Below are 20,636 nucleotides of genomic sequence, written 5' to 3' on the forward strand. Positions count from 1 at the left end.
TAATGCATGTAATTGTTGAATCACTATGTTGTACACCTGAAACTAATACAGTATCTGTCAACTATACTTCAACAAAAATAAGATGGTGAACTTACAAAAAAAAAAAAAAATACTTGGAAATCACTGGTGATTTTTATTCTCGTTTTGACATTTATGTAGCAAGTATATTACTTATATGATCCAAGGAAAGCAATTCTTAAAACAATCTTTCCATAACTGATCTAAAATCTAATTATAAAAATAATACCTAGAATGTCATACTAGTAATACATTAGCACAGCTAATTATTATGGTAGTTGGCAGCGTCTGTAAGGGGCTCAGCAGCGCGCCCAGCACAGAGTTATTAGTGCCTTTACCCTCTCATGACCCTGTAGTCCTAATTTGTGCAAGAAGGAAAAAACTCGCTTTGGAATGAAAATGAAACCAATAAAATAAATCTTTATTATCTTTAATCTCACCACTGATAGTAAATTGTGATTTTGAGAACAATATATTTGATGTCTGGAGATCACTAAACTGGAACCAAAAAGTAATCAAGGTAACCAGAGGACTGAAAAGAGAATTGCCTTTTTTATAACCTTGTATATATCATTTTTTATTTAAGTCAAAAATGTGACCTATAAGTACGCTCTATTCTCCACTGGAGGGTCCAAGGATGATTATAAAACTCCAGTGGCTTTAATGGGCCATTATTACATCAAGCTACCCGGAACAACACAAGTTCCCAGGGTTGTCAGTCAAGTGGTTACAATGAAAAATTTAAGAGTCAAAGGTACCCCTTTGAACCAGAGAACCATATTTGAATCTTTTGCGCCAACTCCTTCAAGTTTAGATTTAGCTTCGTTACATTACAGGAAGTCGGGGTGCACTGGATGTTAATCACGGAGTAACTGTAACATGATAAGAACACTAATAAAAATATTGAACACTAAATTATTAACAGACCCAGGCTTCAAATATTTCATAACTTGATATTTTTTTCAATTTTTAGGCCTGATCATACGTAAACCATGTTGGACATACGAAAATATTTTAATTTTAAAGAACTCTTTAAAAAATGGCTTTAAGACCTTCTTCACTGATCATGTATTTTTTCAATGTTTTAGGATTGTTTAAAAGAAATTCTCACATCTATCCTATGTTCCTTAAATAGGGAGAAAGGAGTGCAGCTGGATATAACCCTGAATATGGAAATAAAAGAAAATTTTACTTTCTATCACTGTAGTCTAAATTTTATATTGTATGATAATGTATAATGAATTTCATGTGCTGCTTTAAGGGAATCCAAAATTTTCTTTTACACTGCAGACTCAAACAATTGAATGAGGTCTAATAGCTGCTCAGATTTAGGATCTCTGATCTTTTTTCCAATACACCAAGAGCACTCTGAAGCTAAACCCAGTTGTTATGGTACTTAACACTGAATGTACCACCAGAAACTAAATCTATGTTCCCTTATTGGTGATCATTTAATCAGGGTTCATCAAGTTGTGTTCAAAACTTCCACACTGTGGCTCAGAGACACTTCTAGACAGCAGGGAAGGGAATTTTTAAGTAGAAACAAAGCCCACCTGTAGCACTCAATTCTAACAGAATTCTGATTTTGTCTGTTTAAAAAATGTGCTTCCAAGATTTGCAGGATTATACTGCTTGAAGTCTGAAAAAATCTGAAAAATCACCGATTTACAATAATGAAACTATATGAAATGTAAAATAGTTTATGATCACCCTCCACTTGGTTATGGATATAAGAGCGGTGGGGTCAAGAGAGTTTTGAGAATGGAAAACCGCAAGGAAGAAGGAAACGGGAAAGACTTGACCTTATAAGGTCCATAATTTGAAGCCAAAATTAATAATAGGAAGCACTTCTAGCTGATCTTGATCCAAGTGGGTCATGTTGAAGAGAACGTATCTGTTAAGTAGATATAAAAATGTCTTCAATTTCAGCAAAGGTAGAAAACATAGACCCTAATCACATTTTCCTATTTTTATAACTGGGTAAACATTTCCCATTTCTTATAATTAGTAACACTACTTGGAGAATCTGTAGTTAACTTCATTCATATGTAATGGGATTACTACTGTTGCTGATTCCTACGTTAAGGTTGAAACACACTTGAGATAACAGGAAAGTTTACTGACTACTGGCCTATTAAAATTCATGGTTGATGCCATCCAGAATTGTGAATTTAGGATTATAAAGAGATGCAGTGGACTACTACTAATATTTGTCTTTGTCGTACTCCATACTGATATAATTAAAAACAGAAAAAACTAGTCATGATTGTTTCTTTTTGTAATCTCTAAGGACTTTGTTTACAACAGTAAGAGAAATGGGACACCGCCAACTAACCTGTAAGTAATACCTAGGATACTCACCTAAGGGGAAATTAAGCTGTCCTTTAGTTAATGGTAAGCCCCAATTAAGCTGGGGCATAAAAAGCATTCCACTGAGAGGCTATCTAATAGAAATATAATGTGAACCACACACATAATTTTAAATAATCTAGCATAGTGCATTTTTAAAATCAAAAAGCAAAAAAAAAAAAGTAAAAAGCAGTTGAAATTAATTTTGTTTGAAATTAATTTTAGTAATCTTTCATTTAACTCAATTTATCAAAAATTATCATTTTAAGACATAACCAATAAAGAAGTTATTGATATATTTCACATACTTTTTCAAAATGTGGCATGTATTTTACATTTACAGAATATCTCAATTTGGACTAGATACACTACAAGAGCTCAAAACCACATGTGGTTAGTAGTCACCATGCTGGACCACACAGGTCCACTGCACAGAATTTTGATAAATTTTTGTTGAGAACCAAAACCAAATTTGAATGAACGCTCTCTCTTCGTGTAAACCAAACATGTGTGGACTAGGTGTCCAAGAGGATTTTATTAACTATATATTGGGGCTGTACTTAAGTGTTAAACAGGCAATAGGACAGCAAATCCACCAAATAACTGGAGGCAAATTTTAGAGCCTAGCTAAGATGACCTTCAATACTCAAATTTACATTGAAACGAGTTCTCAAGTTCACAAAGCCTCACAAACCAGATTAGATACATGAAAGCCTTTGTGCGTTTCAAAATCAGAAGCTAAATCCCATTATATAGATTGCTAAACTCTGCTCGTATTTTATAAATATCTGGGTTTACCCCACTAGTCTTTTTTTTTTTTTTTTTAATTTTATTTATTTATTTGAGACAGAGAGAATGAGAGAGAGGGAGAGAGAGCACATGAGAGGGGGGAGGGTCAGAGGGAGAAGCAGGCTCCCTGCTGAGCAGAGAGCCCGATGCGGGACTCGATCCAGGGACTCCAGGATCATGACCTGAGCCGAAGGCAGTCGCTTAACCAACTGAGCCACCCAGGCGCCCCCCCACTAGTCTTGATATAAAGAAAAGTTATCACAACTTACCCATTTTCTCTGCTCATACTCTAAAATCTAGGTCCGATTTCTGTTCAAACTTTTAGCCATTCACCTGGAGTGTTTGTGTACATCCCTGTTGACACTGAGATTTGTACTAACACCAGCTGGTTCCTATCACAAGCCTTTTTTGGGAGTGGAGGTAGAAACGGTTAATTTCTCCATTCCCTGCTGTTTGGTACACAAAAGCAATGAATATTTTTAGCTCATCTTTTTTTCCAGTTGCCCACAATTTAACCTTTGCATTTATTTTCAAATATAAGTAGGTCTCCTTGTCTGCAATCTTAGTGCTGAAATCCTTCTCTAAATTTCTTTACACAGTGAATTTTTTAAAAAAAGATTTTATTTATTTATTTGAGAGAGAGTACACAAGCCAGGGGAGCAGCAGAGGGAGAAGCAGGCTCCCCGCTGAGCAGGGAGCTCCATCCCAGGACCCTGGGATCATGACCTGAGCCAAAGGCAGACGCTTACCTGACTAAGCCACCCAGGCGCCCCACAGGGAACTTTTTTAAGGGCAAGCCCCTCTTCCCCTGCTTGAATTCTTTTGGTGGCTCCTTATCATTATCAGAGAGGCAATACAAGCATGGATCCTACTAGCCAAAAGTGGTCCAGCTGACATTATTAGCAAAGAAAATATTTATCCTAATACTCTGCACAAACGTGCATGCAACAATAAAGCCCATCCACTAGTCAGGAGATTTGACCTAAATCCAGAAATCTTGGTTCCCTGACCAAGACAGAGGACTTGCCATGATTGGGGAAGGCGTGGGGAGGAGTTTGAATAATTCGTTCGTATCAGAAAGAGAAGAGTGGTGTGCCTAGTTTTCATTCTACTCGACAGGAGACTCTGGTACATCATCATGTAGGGGGAGTGATGAGGCTCTGGGTTTTTTCTTGTTTACTACTCATATAATGGGTAGAAGCTAAAGCAAAATACAGAGATACAGTTAATTTTAATGAAGTCAGGTGACCAGGTCATTGAAGCATACTGAAGAAATCAAGTACTAGAGTTGGGAAGATGGCAGAATAGGAGGATCCTGAGCTCAACTTGACCCACGGATACACTGACAGCTACATCCTTATAACAAATCCTGAAAATGACCTGAAGACTGACCGAACAGACCTTTTACAGTTACTCATAAGAAAGACGCTTTACAGCAAAGGGAAGGAGGGGTGGAGCCCTGGTTGGGAGACAAACCTCTGGCGGGAATAACCACAAATGGGAGGGACATCACAAGCAGGGAGAAGCAAGAGGATCAGAACCCACGGCAGGTGCCCATGGCACCAGGGACCTGCACTGGGAAGATGAGCCCACAGAACATCTGGCTTTGAAAACCAATGGGGCTTAACTTCAGGAGCTTTAAAAATCATCAGGGCTCAACTCAGGGAACCAAAAAAATCAGTGGGTTTAATGCCAGGAGAGCCAGAGGGCAATAGGAAACTGAGTCCCTGCCCTTAAAGAGCCAGGGTAATAAATAACTCCACTGAGACACAGCATAGTAACAGCAGTTTGAAAAGTGCCTGGGGTGTATGCGTAAGAGGTTTACTGACTGATGTTAGAATGTGTGATGGAGGGAGGGGCAGAGAACCGCAAGAGATTTCCCCAAGAACAAAAGTGCTAGTGGGTGCCATTTCTCATCCCCATCCTCCCCCTCCCAGAGAGCCAGATGCTTGTAGTAGTCAGCCCTATCAACTCTCCATCTACCTTGCTAGCACCACAAACCGTGCCCTGACATTCCCCTGCGGACCTGTCCCATCTAATCCACCCACCTTGCTGGGCATACGTCCAAAGCAGCTCTTGAACCCCACCATACCCTGCAGGCAACCTCAGAGGGACCGGCACAACTGCTAAGTGACTCCTGTCTGGGGAGGGAGAGATGCCCCTGCACACCAGCATGCCCACAGTTCCAGCAGCCCAGCCTCTTAGCTGGCTGCATAGGGAGTAAGCCCTGCCCTTTGGTGCACCTGCAGATGCGGCAGAGAGGCTAATGGCAGACACCTACTCTGACTGCTGGCCTGCCCAGAATCCAACCATGGCAGTTGTCTCAGGCCTCTCAACAGCCTGGGGACCAAACTCTACCCAGTAGGCCCACATCAGGCAAAGCGGGTCACTGCAGCTTGCTGGGCTGAAAGCAGGGGACACAAGGCACCGCAGGACCTCTTTTACACAAGACCACTACAAGACCAGAAGACATAGCTAACCTACCTAACACACAAAAACAAATACAGAGTTAGACAAAATGAGGAGACAGAAGAATAGGTCCTAAATGAAAGAACAAGGCAAAATCACAGTAGTAAAAGAGCTAAATGAAATGGAGATAAGCAATATGCCTAATAAAGAATTCAAAGTAATGATCCTAAAAGATACTCACTAACTTGAGAAGAGTGGATGATCTCAGAACTTATAGAAAGAGGTAGAAAATATAAAAAAGAACCTGTCAGAGCTGAAGAATTCAGTAATAGAACTAAACAATACACTAGAAGGAATAAATAGCAGATTAGAAGACACTGAAGAACAGATCACTGATCTGAAAGACAAGGTAATGGAAAGCAACCAAGCTGAAAAGCAAAAAGAAAAAAATAATAAAAAAAATGAGAGTAGCTTAAGGGAATTCAGCAACATCACTAAGTGTAATAACATTTGCATTATAGGAGTCCCGGAAGGAGAAGAGAGAGAGCAGGGGGCAGAAAACTAATAAGAAAATAGCCGAAAATTTTCCTAACCTGGGGAAGGAAACAGACATCCAGATCCAGGAAGCACAGAGAGACCCCAACAAGATGAACCCACATTGGTCCACACTAAGACACATAATAATTAAAATGGCTAAAAGTGGTGATAAAGAGGGAATTTAAAAAGCAGCATGAGAAAACAGTTACATACAGGGGGCATCCCATAAAGCTATCAGCTGATTTTTTAGCAGAAACTATGCAGGCAAGATAAAGTTTTGGATAAAACTTTGCAGGAGTGGCATGATATATTCAAAGTGTGGAAAAGAAGAAAAAAAACCCTCTACAACCAAGAATACTCTACCCAGCAAGATTATCGTTCAGAATAGAAGGAGAGTTTTCTCAGATAAAAATTAAAGTTCATCACCACTAAACGAGCCTTGCAAAAAAAATCAGAGGTAGTCCTCTAAGTGAAAAGGCCACAACTAGAAGAAAATTATGGAAGGAAACAACTTCACAGGTAAAAGCAAATATGTAGTACAGGCAGTAGATTAATCACTTATAAAGCCAGTATGGAGGTTTGAACACAAAAGTAGTAAAATCAATTATATTTACAAAAATTAGTCAAGGGATACACAAAATAAAAAAGATGTAGACTATGACATCTATATATAAAATATGGTGCTTTTAGAATATAAAATTTAGTGCTTTTAGAATATGTTCAAACTTAAGTGACCATCAACTTAATCTAGTCTGTTAATACACATAAGATGTTAAACATCAACCCAATGATAACCACAAATCAAAAACCTATAATAGATAACACAAAAACTAAAGAGAAAGGAATCGAAGCACAACACTAAAGAAAGTCATCAAACCACAATGGAAGAGAGCAAAAGAAGAAAGGAACAGAGAAGAACTAAAAAAAACACAAAAAAACCCCCCCAGAAAACAATGAGGAAAATGGCAATAAGTACATACCTGTCAATAATTACTTTAAATATTAATAGACTAAATGCTCCAATCAAAAGACAGAGGGTGAGTGAATGATAAAAAGCAAGACCAATCTCTATGTTCCCTGTAAGAGACTCACCTAAAGACACATACAGACTGAAAGTGAAGGGGCAGAAAAACATACACCATGCAAATGGAAGCAAAAAAGAAGCAGGGGTAGCGATACTCATATCAGACAAAATAAAACTTTAAAACAAAGACTGTAGCAAGAGACAAAGGGCACTACATAATGATAATGGGATCAATCCATAAGAGGATATAACAATTGTAAATATCTACGTTCCCAACACAGGAGGACCTAATTACATAAAGCAAATATTAAGGGAGGGCATAAAGGGAGAAAATGACAATACAGTAATAGGGGACCGTAACACTCCCTTACATCAATTGGATATATCACCCAGACAGAAAACCAACAAGGGAAGAGTGGCTTTGAATGACACATTAGACCAGATGAGCCTAAAAGATACAGAGAAAACATTTCCTCCAAAAAGAGCAGAATACACAATTTTTTTTTTTAAAGATTTTATTTATTTATTCATGAGAGACAGGGAGAGAGAGAGAGAGAGGCAGAGGGAGAAGCAGGCTCCCAAGGAGCAGGGAGCCCGATGCGGGACTCGATCCCAGGACCCTGAGATCATGACCTGAGCCGAAGGCAGACGCTTAACCATCTGAGCCACCCAGGCGCCCCCAGAATACACAATTTTTAAAGTGCACATGGAACGCTCTCTAGCACATATTACACGATAGGCCATAAAACAAGTCTCAATAAATTTAAGAAGACTGAAATCATATCAAGCATCTTTTCTGACCACAACTGTATAAAACTAGAAATCAATTACAAGAAAAAATCTGGAAATAACAAGAATGCACAGAGACTTAAAAATGTGCTATTAAACAATGAATGGGTCAACTGAAATATTAAGGAGGAAATTAAAAAAATACATGGAGACAAATGAAAACGAAAACAAATGGTCCAAAATCTTTGGGACACAGAAAAAGCAGTGGTAAAAGGCAAGTTTATAGTGATACAGGTCTATCTCAAGAAAAAGGAACATCTCAAATAAACAACCTAACTTTACATCTAAAGGAACTAGAATAAGAAGAACAAACAAAACCCGAGGCTAGAAAGAAGCAAAGAATAAAGATTATAGCAGATATAAATGAAACAGAGACCAAAAAAAAATAGAAAAAAAAAAATCAATGAAACCAAGAGCTATTTCTTTGAAAAGATAAACAAAACTGATAAACCTTTAGGTACGCTGATCAAGAAAAAAAAAAAAGAGGACACGAATAAATAAAAAATGAAGAGAAGTAACAATGAACACCACAGAAAAGTACAGATTATAAAAGAATATAATGAGAAAACTATATACCAACAAACTGGACAACCTAGAAGAAATGGATAAATTCCTAGAAACATAGAATCTTCCAAGACTGAATCAGGAAGAAATAGAAACATTGAACAGACTGATTACTAGCAATGAAATTGAATCAGTAATCAAAAAACTGCCAACAAACAAAAGTCCAGGACCAGATAAGTTTCACAAAAGCAGAAATAAGCTATTGTGAGTACATCAAAATAAGTTCTTGCATAAAGGAAACCAACGAAACAAAAAGGCAACCTACTGAATGGGAGAAGGTATTTACAAATCATTTAACTGATAAGGGGTTAGTATCCAAAAAATATAGAGAATTCATACAACTCCATACCAAAAAACCAAACTGGTGAGGATGTGGAGAAATGGGAACCCTCGTGCACTGTTGGTGGGAATGCAAACTGGTGCAGCCACGGTGGAAAACAGTGTGGAGGTTCCTCAAAAAGCTAACAATAGAGCTACTACATGATGAAGTAATTCCACTACTGAGTATTTACTCAAAGAAAAGGAAAACCCTAGTTCAAAAAGACATTTGCACCCCTATGTTTATTGCAGCATTATTTACAATAGCCAAGACATGGAAGCAAACTCAGTGTTCATCTATAGTTATATGGATAAAGAAGATAGAGTACACACACACACACAGAATATTAGTCATAGAAAAGAATGAGGTCTTGCCATCTGCAACAATGTGGATGGACCTAGAGACTATCAGGCTTAAGTGAAATAAGTTAGGCAGAGAAAGACAAATATGTGGGATCTAAGAAACAAAACAAATGAACAAAGAACAAAAGAATAACCACACTTAAATACCGAGAACAACCTGGACCAAACTGGTTGCCACTGGGGAAGTTGGTGTGGGGGGTAGGGGGTGGGTGAAATAAATAAGGGGCCTTCAGAAGTACAAACTTCCAGACAAAAAAATCAGTAAGTCATGGAGATGAAAAATACAACATAGGGAATATAGTCAATATTATTGTAATAACATTTGGTGACTACACTTATCATGGTGAACAGTGAATAATGTCAAGTCAATATGGTACACACCTGAAACTCCTGTAACACTGTCCCTGTGAATTATATTTCAATTAAAAAAAAAGTGTCGAGGACTCTCAGTAATCAAAGTGCACGGACACACAAGTCATCTTATCATCCTCCCATCCCTGTGGTGCTCAGGACTGCACTGTTAATGACATGACGAGTCATCGGAAACTTAAACCACATGTGAATGAAAAGAGCACTGGATTTAAGGAAAAACATAAACTACTGGATACGTGTGGACAGAGGCGAATTCGATACCCACTGCCGAGCTACCTTAAGTTGAACAGAATCACAGAGTTTGAAAAATTATAAAGCTACTTGGAGGAAATAAACATCACAATAGTCTCAGAATTTCATTTCAGAAATGTGATAAATATTACTCATGCTTTATTTCTGTGTCTCTATCTGGGGCATACAGCACCTGGTTATATCTATATTATCCAGTATCTGTCCCTTTAAGGAAAGAGGCCTATTTATCCAGTGACCAATTTGCAGGTTTTTTTGTTTTGTTTTTTTAAAGGAATTAAAATCAACGGCACTTTTTGTCAGGATTTATTAGTCCAGCTCCACTAAATATAAATTTCATTCTGGGACATATTTTACAAACCAAACACGTACTGAATGCTTAATATTTTATATGTAAATGTTTAGGGCTTTCCCTAAACTTAGTTTACCTTTCTGTTTTAATATACTGATGCCCTCCACACCTAGCAGTGAAATAGGTATCACAAATTATGCTGGACTAAGTTCTGGGTCACTGTCAATTATTGGTGACTTGCTTATTCAACAAACGTACCCACAACTTCTATCAATGTGGCACATTTTGAAAAGCATATTAGGGCGCCTGGGTGGCTCAGTTGGTTAAGCGACTGCCTTCGGCTCAGGTCATGATCCCGGAGTCCCGGGATCGAGTCCCACATCGGGCTCCCTGCTCAGCGGGGAGTCTGCTTCTCCCTCTGACCCTCCCCCCTCTCATGCTCTCTCTCTATCTCATTCTCTCTCAAATAAATAAATAAAATCTTTAAAAAAAAAAAAGAAAAGAAAAGCATATTAATCGACGGGAAGTAAAGCATGCTGTCTCCACATCGCCACAGGATCCCTGCAATCCCGGGACCTTTGGTGTCTATCTCGCTTACATGGCTTGTCCCTGCGTGACTTTGAAGGCACCCGGATCTATGAGCCCAAGTCTCCTTTATGAAGCTGTAGAAATCATCACTGAAAACCACTGATGATATAAACTTGAAGCAAGAATTAAAATATTCCTATAAATCATACAAATAAAACAGACTGCGAAATTGCTATGCTTATTAAATACTGGGGAAAAACAAAAACAAAAACAAAAAACAAACCAAACCCTGGGATAACAAAGTATTCATTAGTTACTATATTCCGGATTGAAATACAAAATCTAACTCTAATGCAGTAACTGTAATTTACTGTGCGCCTAGGACATGCCGGGCACTGGGTATTAATTACCTTTAATTCTCATAACAAGCCTGTAAGATAAGAATTCCCCTTTTTACAATTCTGAAAAGGAAGGCTGGAGAGTTTTAACAACTTACTTAGAATCACAAAGGTGGTACACAGAGAACTCATTTTTTTTTTAAAGTCTACTTTGGTAATTTTAATAAAAATGCCCCTGCCTTCCTACTTTTAATTTCTGTCTAAAGAATCATTTTCTATCAGTTCTATAGCTGGCATTTAAATTAAACTAAAAATATATTCATCTTATATATGGACTACTTCTGCCTGAGAGATGAGAAAGAAAATAAAATAGTATTCTATTCTTAATTCACCCCCATATTTACTTGCTATTTTAAACATGATGTGTACAAATTTATTATATAATAGGTTTGCCTAACTTAGCATGAGTGGGCAATTAATTTTAAAAGTAAAAGCATGTTCTATTTTATGGACATGAAATGGGTGAAATCCGTCTGCATTTTTTGTTAAATTAAGATTTTGAATCTGAAGTAGATAGGTATTTTTAAATGACTTTTTCCCCCTACTCTCTGTAGATCTTATACATGGCAGAATATAAAAGTTTACTATGAATTTTCATGAGCTCTGGCACTTTCAGAGTTATGGACGTGGTGCAACATTTTATTGTGACTGACAGTATAATGCTGCTATAATAAAAATTTCCTGTCAACTTGTTCTGTCCTGAAATGCCTGGAGCACTTCAGTTTAAGTGTCAGATTAAAATATATGATGGCGAGAAGAACAGGCTCTGCGCTGTCCCACCGGTCCAGCAGGGGAAACGGGGTGGCGCCACAGGAGTGTGGGGTCAGAAGTTTGTTTTCCTAATTACTTAAGAATAGACTGTTCGCTTGCCTTCCTGATGCCATCTATTTTTGTAGCACAGTTTTCCTGTGCCTGATTTTCACCATGTGTGGTAAGTAGAGTTTAGAGTCTGACGTAAATTTTCAATTATTTCCAGTGGAAATCTTCACTTCCATTGGGAACTAGGTGTTAGTCATGGGAGTGGATGTGAGGCTGATCCTACTGTGACATCATTTATCTAAATGACATCCATCTTAGAAATTCATTTCTGTGGGCTCCAAGTTTTAGAAATCTCATGCCCTTTTCCCCTTCCAAGGTCTGTTTGTGCTTGTCTAAAAGTGCATTTACCTCCAACGCCAAATACTCCACTGGTGCCTTTCTTGGTACCCCCTTCAGAACTCGGCTTCCAAAGTTCAACTGACCCGTGGTTACTGCCTTCCTCTTCCCTCTCCTGTGGACACGCTTTCCCTGTCCCCTTGGCGTAGACAGGCTCATTCTTAAACCCCAAATTAAACAAAATCCTCCCTCCCCCAACACTTCTTCCTCCTCTTTCTTCCCTTCCTCTGTCAACTTTCTAGAATACCGGTCTAGCTCTATTTCTTTCTTTTCTTTTCTTCTTTTTTTTAAAGTAGGCTCCATGCCCAGTGTGAGGCTTGAACTCACAACCCTGAGATCAAGAGTTACACACTCCTCCAACTGAGCCAGCCAGGCGCCCCTCTTCCTGCATTCCTGGACATCCCTGTAACTGGGCTTCTACCTTTCAGGCCATATGGCATTCCTGAAGACAGTAACTTCCTGGCTGTCATGTCCTCTGATCTTTTTCCAGTACTGCACACAGGATATTCTCTCCTTAAAGCCTTCTCTTCTTCCAGTCCTGATGGCATTTGTAGGTCCTTGGTTTTTCTAGCACTAGACTTTTTTCTAACCCTCATGTTTTTCACACTATTCTTTCCCCTCCCGACCTGTAAATATCCACATTTCATGCTGAATGATTTTTGACACGGCTATGCATCAAACTACCTTGGCACTTAAGAAATAGATTATTGTTTGGGCTCTACCATAGCCCCACTGATTCAGATTCTCCGAGAGTAGAGAGAAGGTGTATTTTTTTAAGACTCCCCCTGGTGATTCTGATCTCTGCCTACAGGTATAGCTGTTCCTCCAGATCCTCTTACCTTCCCGCATTACTCTCTCTCCTGGAGATTTCATGATGATTTGGCCTTACAAGTTATCACTCTGCTGAGGTAATTGTTCACTAGTTCTGGATTACAAGGGGAAAAAAAATCATTCTGTGGCTAAGTTTGGGAAAGACTGAACAAGAGAGAGGTTATTTTACTGAAAGACTTCTTGAGGCCATACATAAGCTTCATACCTCTAGGACACTCTAGGCCCTCTTCACTCCATCAGAAAGAATTGCATGCATCCAAACTGATCTCCTACCTCCTATAATCCACTTTAAGCGTCACTGCCAGGTTATCAGTATAAGGCACAACTCTACTCTTACATCCTCTCCTCGAAAGTCTTCAGTTACCTTTGGATCAGGGTCAAGTTTAAATTCTCTAGCTTGTCACTCAAGGCCTCAAAAGGCCTGGCTTGAACCTCTATCAACTTGTTTCTATCTCTCATTATCCGATAAAAAGTGTACAGACTTTGAAGTCAGACATGCTTGGGTTTGAATTATGCTTTACCTTGGGTAAGCAATTAATACCCTGCAAGTCTCATATGTGTATAAATGAAAGAAAGATAATACTGTTTCCACCTGAAAAGGTTATTTTGAGGATTATAAGTTGGTCCTTCTCATACCCCGGGTACAAGTCCTTACTCTCACCTGCTAAAAACCAGTGGCTCTCAAATTTTAGTACATATTCTTATTAGTTGGGGTACTTGTAACAAAAGGTGATGCAGGAGCTACCCCTTGACCTGGACTCGGTAAGTCTGTGTGTGGAGTTGGCAGGTCTCTAGAACTGCACTGTCCAGTATGGTGGCCACTAGCTACAGGTGGTTACTGAACACTGAAAGTGTGGCTCGTCTGAATGGAGATGTGCTGTAAGTAAGATATCCAATTTTAAGACTTAATATCAAAAGAATAATGCAAAATATCACATTATCAATTACATGTTGAAATGATATTTTGGCTATATGAGTCTAAATAAAATATGTCATTCATATCAATTTTACCTGTTTAATTTTTTAATGTAGGTACCAGAAAATTTAAAATGATGCATGTGCCTACATCATATTTCTGTTGAACAGCACTGCTCTAGATGCTTCCCCAGATGATAGGAGGCTTCCCCAGATGATACCTGTGGTAGATATCCTCAGATCACTAAGAAACAATATATGAAATTCTAAGCTCTCTGAAAGAATTGACACCTTTACGTGTTTTTATATCCCCCACAGTGCTCTGAACATTGTGGGTCATTAACTTTATACTAATTGAATTTAGAGGCACTTAAAATGTTGTTATCAAAATTTGTAAAAAGAATTTCATTAGGAGTTTTGCTTTTTTTTTTTTATCCCCAGTTCCTAAGGAGTTATTTTTGAATTTACATTTCTTAAGTGAAACAAAAGAAATTTGCAACTCTAACTTTGATTTGTTCCCAAAGCAATAAAAATATTTTTCTAAAAGAACTGGCGTTTTTCCCTGTGGTTATTTGACTTCACACAGAAATAGACTATTTATTTATCTGACTAGATTCCAAAATTGTTGAGTATCATCCTACTCAAGTTCTTCATTTAAAACCAGCGGTTAACACTCCCCCAGGAACGTGCGCTAATTTTTATGCCACAGTAATTTAGCCAGAGGAGGGGAAAAAAAGAGACTTGTCTGGAGAAAGAGGGTCTCTTCTTAAGGACAAATGGGGTGAGAATGGCCGACCGCCCTGGAAGTAGATTGAAAGAAAACTAAGAGAGACATCATTAGAAATACGTAAGCCAATGTTGGGATGCGGAATCATCTTGACCTTCCCGACTGTTAGAAGAGAAACGGCCGCGAAACTAGGAGGGCCTTCCCAGGGCCGTAAGAAGGAGCGACGCTCTCCGCACTCACCTCATTGCCACATTGCTACCGTCGATGACGACTGGCCTCAGATTCTCCCCCTCGTCCGCTGCGCTCTCTTGCATCGGAGACTCAGACCGCTGAGACTCCAGGGAAGACGAGTCCCGCGTGACGCTGGTAATCGTACTCACTGTCTGCTCGGCCTCGCTTTTATTTCCAAGCTTGACGAGTTCTCCCAGGATGTCGTTGATTAAAGCATCGGTACCGAGTTTATTAAGCACGAGCTGAACCTGTTCTTCCGAATAGCCTAACTTCAGCGCGAACTCCAGTTTTGTTTGGTATTCTCGCACCACATCAGGGGGCTTCTTCACTTCCTTGGACGTCGTCTGGGACTCCTCAGGTTTAAAGTCCTGCAAAATGTCGCTGCGTTTGAGTATGTGAGGCTCTAGGCGGGGAGACCTACACAGTTGTCTGTGAGTCTTGGTTAATAAGCATGGCTCTACGGAAACGCTTCTCAAGTGTTCTGACTCATTATCAGAATGTGTGCTTTCTTCCGAGTCGCCAGAACTCGTATTCTCTTCAGACACCTCTTTTTCTTCCCTCCCGGAACTGACTTTATCCATCGTTGGCTTCTCTACCATTGACCAAGGTACAGATGTACTTAAGTGTGGGTCAGTACTCTCCACATAAAGGTGGCCCAGGTCGTGCCCCAGATGATCCTTCAAGCCCATGAAGCTGTTTCGTGTACTTGACTCCACTTTGCTATTTTTTCTGTATTCCTGAATGCAAAGCACCCCGTATTCCTAGAGGAAAAAAAAACGTAAAACATTTAGAATTTTGTATTTACTGGTTCATTCCTGTTCCAGTAAAGAAGGTGAAAGCATATCGCCCAACCACCGAATATTCAACTTTGCAGTTTCTCTACATCTTCTCAGCCCTCGTAACACCTTTGCCCCAGATAGGATCATGCCCTGTTTTTCAGATGAAGAAGTTAGGAAGTAGAATGCCATGCAATTTTTCCGAGGCAACAAAGAAAATAACTAGTGGAACTGGATTTTTTTTTTTTTTAACCCAGTTTTGCATGACTCCCAAACCCGTGCTTTCCCCATTCTATCATGAGGCTTCTCACCCTTTCGTGGAAGAGATCTTTCCACTGTCAGAAAGGCCAATGTTTCCAGAGTGACACCTACATTATTACCAAAAAGCATGTTCTAGATAAACTGTGATAGGTTACATACATTTTCTCTAAAAGAATTCATAAACATTTGTAAAGATTATTTTGAAGGGAAAGCCATATGGAAAGAAAGGCAAACGTTAACTTACTATAATTGGAAAACTGACATTAATTTGGATCAAGCTTAACAACAATCTAAAGACATTCCAGATATAATTTAGGTGGAATGCTAAAAGAGCACAGTTCTACAACAGCCAACAAAGAACTAAATAATCACAAAGTGAATTATATTCCATTGAGGAGATGCATAGTTTTGCCCTAACAATCTTTATTTTGTGGATACAGAGCACAGTAACAGAAGACAAATTTTAATGTTATGTTACCCTTACTAAGTGTCAGGGACACTACCATCTATTTCATTCCAGGCGGAAAAAGTGCTTTTATTCTCTGTACATTTATAGAAAGCAGAGAAATGGTACAGTTCACAGAAAATTAACAGCAAATAAAGTACGTTGAATACGTGTTACCTTAATTTCCTGAATTTAATGTAAGAAAATACTTCTGTATCACATCAGATAATTAGTTACCCATTATCTGCATTTGGTTAAAAAGTCATCTTTCCTCCCACTTTGCGTCCCCCCGCCCCAAGGAATACTTTCACTGTTTAAAACACTTTTGCTGTTTTGCTAATTTTCCTTAAAGTCTACTGGGTATTCATTATTCTTTCTATACCAGGAACAGGTTAACAGAATAAAATTTTCTGCTCTTGTGCTTTAGCATAAGGACTATATTCACACCAGTGGCTTACTTATTAAGGCGGCTCTGGTGTTCTATCCAGGGGTAACATTAGTCAGGCGGTGGTGGCTGGATTTGAGACTAGTCATAAAACACCTATTTAAATCATCTAAAAAAGAAAATTGCAAAAACATTTTATTCTAAAGCTCTTCAACATCTTATTTACACTAGAAAGGAGCTATTATATAAATGTTAAGAGAAAATGCTAAGTGTTTTTCTAAGAAGTCACACATTTGAATGCATCCTTGGTGAACTTATTAGAGAGGGGAGTATTTCTATAATGAAATAAATTATATTCAGTATGGTAAATACTAAAGACTAGAACATGGAATCTTTAGCTTGATAACACCACATTTAAAATTTCGTCAGTGTAGAACGCCTACACATTCTACAGGAGTTTCTTCAGGTTTTATCCCTCGAGAAGACAGATAACATTGTTCTCTTAATGTAGCGTTCGTTTATTAGTTTTAAAGAAACATCAAGCTCTCCTGGCTCCAGAACTGCTCAACTGATAAAAAGAAATACTCCTTAGCAGATGCTCCATTAGGGAGCTGTATCCATTTCAATTTTTTTTTTCTATTAATACGGATATGCATGAGCCCAATTATTTAGAATTAAAGGCAGGGATTTTGAAAGCAAATCTTTACACTTTGTGATTTATTAACTACTGTAATATACTGACACCATAATGCAAGTAACAAATCACAACAGAATCCTAATGAAGGGATACAGTTAAAAGAAAAATCTGCACTGTGGCCTTCGCAGAGCTCCCACCAAAAGTATCTTGAACAAGGAAAACCTATTGGAAGCTGGGCTGCCTGGCAACCAGAAGCTGGTTGCTAAGCTGCACTCTTTTAACACGCCATCATGAATGCTAGCACAGTGAAAGAATAATTTGGTATGAACAAAAGCCTATAAAAGAGACTAGGACTTAAGTGCGTCTGGTTTACCCTCCGAGAACAATGCAGCTGCCAAACCAATCTGGAAGCTCCGACATCATTGTTCCGTAAACCCCACAATCTGCTCCGACTGCAGGAAGTGTATTTAATGGGCAACATTTCTGATCTCCCCTGAAAAGTTTGGGTTTTGCAGAAGTGCTGTTGTGAGATAATTCTTCAAGATAATGACTCACTGACCAAATCCCTGACTTCAACTAGGAAATATTATTTTAATATTGGGCTGAAGTGTTTTCCTTTCGGACTGTTTCAAACAAGATGAACACTGCATGAAAACACAGCCACTGGGGAACATGGAAATGAAATGTTATGTTTAGAGAATAAGGGAAATTATTCTTAATTTTCACAGTTTTCAAAGAAACAAAACCAAATACTATAAAGTTTTTAAACTAAAAATTATCCACCCTAAGCAAGTATCTAAATCTTTCTGTATCACTTCAGTCTCATATAAAAAAAGTGTTCACGGTACTATGTAAATCTGCTCTCCTATACAATTTTATTATATAGCTATAATGATAAAATAGGGAGGAAAGATTAGATTATCAACATTTGCTTTTTATAATATTAAACCAGAGAAATATATACATGAATATATTTAGTGAATACCACACACCTTTAACTTGTAATTTACAATTCATCTAATTATAGATACTATGTAAGTAAAAAGTTTACAATAATTGGGCTAACATGATTTTTAATACTGATCTGCCCTACTTTAAAAAAAATTAACATCTAATTTGGTTAGGCACAATATTTTTTCTTTTAAGATACTCTGGTTGAACTCTTTCCCCACACTGACAGGCCTCTCTTCATGTTCCATACTTCACTGGTTACTTGAGAGAAAGTTACCCAATGTCATCTTGTCCTCAACAAGCAGTGAAACAATTATTTTCGGCTCCTACCCATCAACAGACTAAATATGAAATAGTACAAATACAGGCAAAGGAGTTCAGTCACCAGGCCTAGATCTTCTCCGTTACATAATCCAAATCTGAAATAACCTTACTTGTAGTAACCAGATGGGAAACATTTGGTTTTTAAAACTAATCTGAAGTACTTCCTTACCCACTTGAAATTAGTAAAAGATTGCCCTGACTTAACATGACACTTAAACTTTTTTTCCCCACAATATCTTGAAATCACTCAATAAAAAATTAAACGCCAGTCTTAAGATTTAAGAGCTGAAAAAAAATATTTTCATAGGCTGCAGTACTTGTTAAAGTAATGTCATGTGTAAAACTTACAAGGAATTGTTATAAGAAATCTTAGGACAAATAATAGTAGAGGATCTTTATTTTTGCTCAGTGCCTTAAAAATGATCAATATAATGTTGAAAAAGATAGCAGACTCCAATAACATCACCAATTTATTATTACAGGTAAGGTAGAAAATACTTTTCTCCCTAATTTCTAAATCATTTATTAGACTTTTAAGTTTTGCATTTACTCAAATGCAAATGTATGTAAGTCATCTTTAAATTAATCAACTATTAACTAATAAGGATAATTTTCCTCATTTCATGAAGCAGCAGCATAGACAAAATTTCACACACAAAACAGGTCAGTGTTTATACTCCCATAGTTATCAAAAAAACTATCAAACTGCAAAAAATATGGCTTAACTTTTAAGCTTTCTATCAGGAATCCATTGTAATTGGCCTTTACACACTATATTCATGAACACAGAAAGCACTGGGCAAAAATATAATGGTCTGAACACAGATTTCTACACTTAACAAAACTAAAGATTCCCTCCAGATACTGTACTGGAAACTAAAATAATTTTTTCTGGCTAAAGGCCTAATAAGTTAAAAAGTCAAATAATATTTGTTGAAAAAGACCCAAATTCTCATGCTAATTTTGTAGATGATGAAGTGTAACTGATTATTTTAATTGTCAAAAAGAAACTTTGTATTAGCTGAAGGCAGGCTTAGGATATGGTTATCTACTAGAAATTTGTCGTAGATATACAAATTCCCCCATTTGGTGAGATCTCTGAAAGTTCTCATTAGATGACTTGGATAATCCTTCACCTCAAATCCAGTGGGGGAAATTTTTTTTTTTTTATTTCTGAAGAGCCTCATATTAATTAGGAATATTAGACCACAAAGTTGTTACATCAATTTGTTTGTTTGTAATGTAAAGTTACAATGCCATAAAGTGGGTTCTGGTTGTTATCCAAATGGTAATACCGTGAGAACAATGAAAATAAAATAATGAATATGTAATAAATACCTACTGCTGTAGTCTCTGTGTATTTAATTGCCATTGTATTTCAGGGAGTGCTGCTGTCTGCATCCCTCTGGCTAACAAAGGAAGGATGTCCCTTTGAACAGATTGGTTGATGCTCTGGGGCAACAGATGTCCTGCTGGAACTGCAGGAGGCCAGCAACTGGTGGCCTGCCCATCTTCTGAGAACTTTCAATAGACTCGTGCATGTGTTCACACAATAGGGCATGTGGTAGAAATGAAAACCTCTTTTTAACCCTTTATGCTCGCTCTTTCCCTTCCAACTGATAGATGAAAGTCTTTGTCTCCTCCTCCTTTCCCCATAACGGAACTCCTGAAAGCAGTTCTTGGAATGACACCTTCAATCTAATATTTGAAACTAATGCAGGGGGAAAAATTTTTAAAAAGGTGGGAGAAATTAGAAACTCTACGTGACTATCGAAACTGCTGACAAAGCAGGTGAATGCTTAATCATCATATTTACAACAAGCTGTCTGAAACATCTACCTGTGTATCAATCCATCTCCCCCCAGGCTGGATTTTTAAGACAATGGAAAAAAAAACCTATCAAATCTTACTACCAGTTCACAGTGCCTAAGTCTGACAGTGACACTTGAAGAAACACAAGAATGTGATAAGATAAAACCCAAATTCATTGTTTATCAAA

At 38.0% G+C, this 20,636-nt stretch overlaps 1 protein-coding gene across 7 annotated transcripts in view; it reads right to left on the bottom strand.

Moving 5' to 3' along the window:
* Positions 1-20,636, bottom strand: part of ZC3H12C (zinc finger CCCH-type containing 12C) — a 74,407-nt gene that overhangs the window by 25,382 nt on the left and 28,389 nt on the right. For 6 of the 7 annotated variants that reach the window (XM_081799525.1, XM_081799529.1, XM_081799531.1 and 3 more), the window contains one exon: positions 14,868-15,619. In XM_081799525.1, the coding sequence (XP_081655651.1) occupies positions 14,868-15,619 (752 nt within the window). Of the gene's footprint in view, positions 1-14,867; positions 15,620-16,798; positions 16,895-20,636 lie in introns of all 7 variants that reach the window. The other variant, XM_081799532.1, reaches the window with a different exon arrangement.

The sequence above is a fragment of the Leptonychotes weddellii genome, chromosome 11 (genome assembly GCF_054177405.1).
Source record: "Leptonychotes weddellii isolate Sample4059 chromosome 11, ASM5417740v2, whole genome shotgun sequence".
In the NCBI taxonomy this organism is placed as follows: domain Eukaryota; kingdom Metazoa; phylum Chordata; class Mammalia; order Carnivora; family Phocidae; genus Leptonychotes; species Leptonychotes weddellii.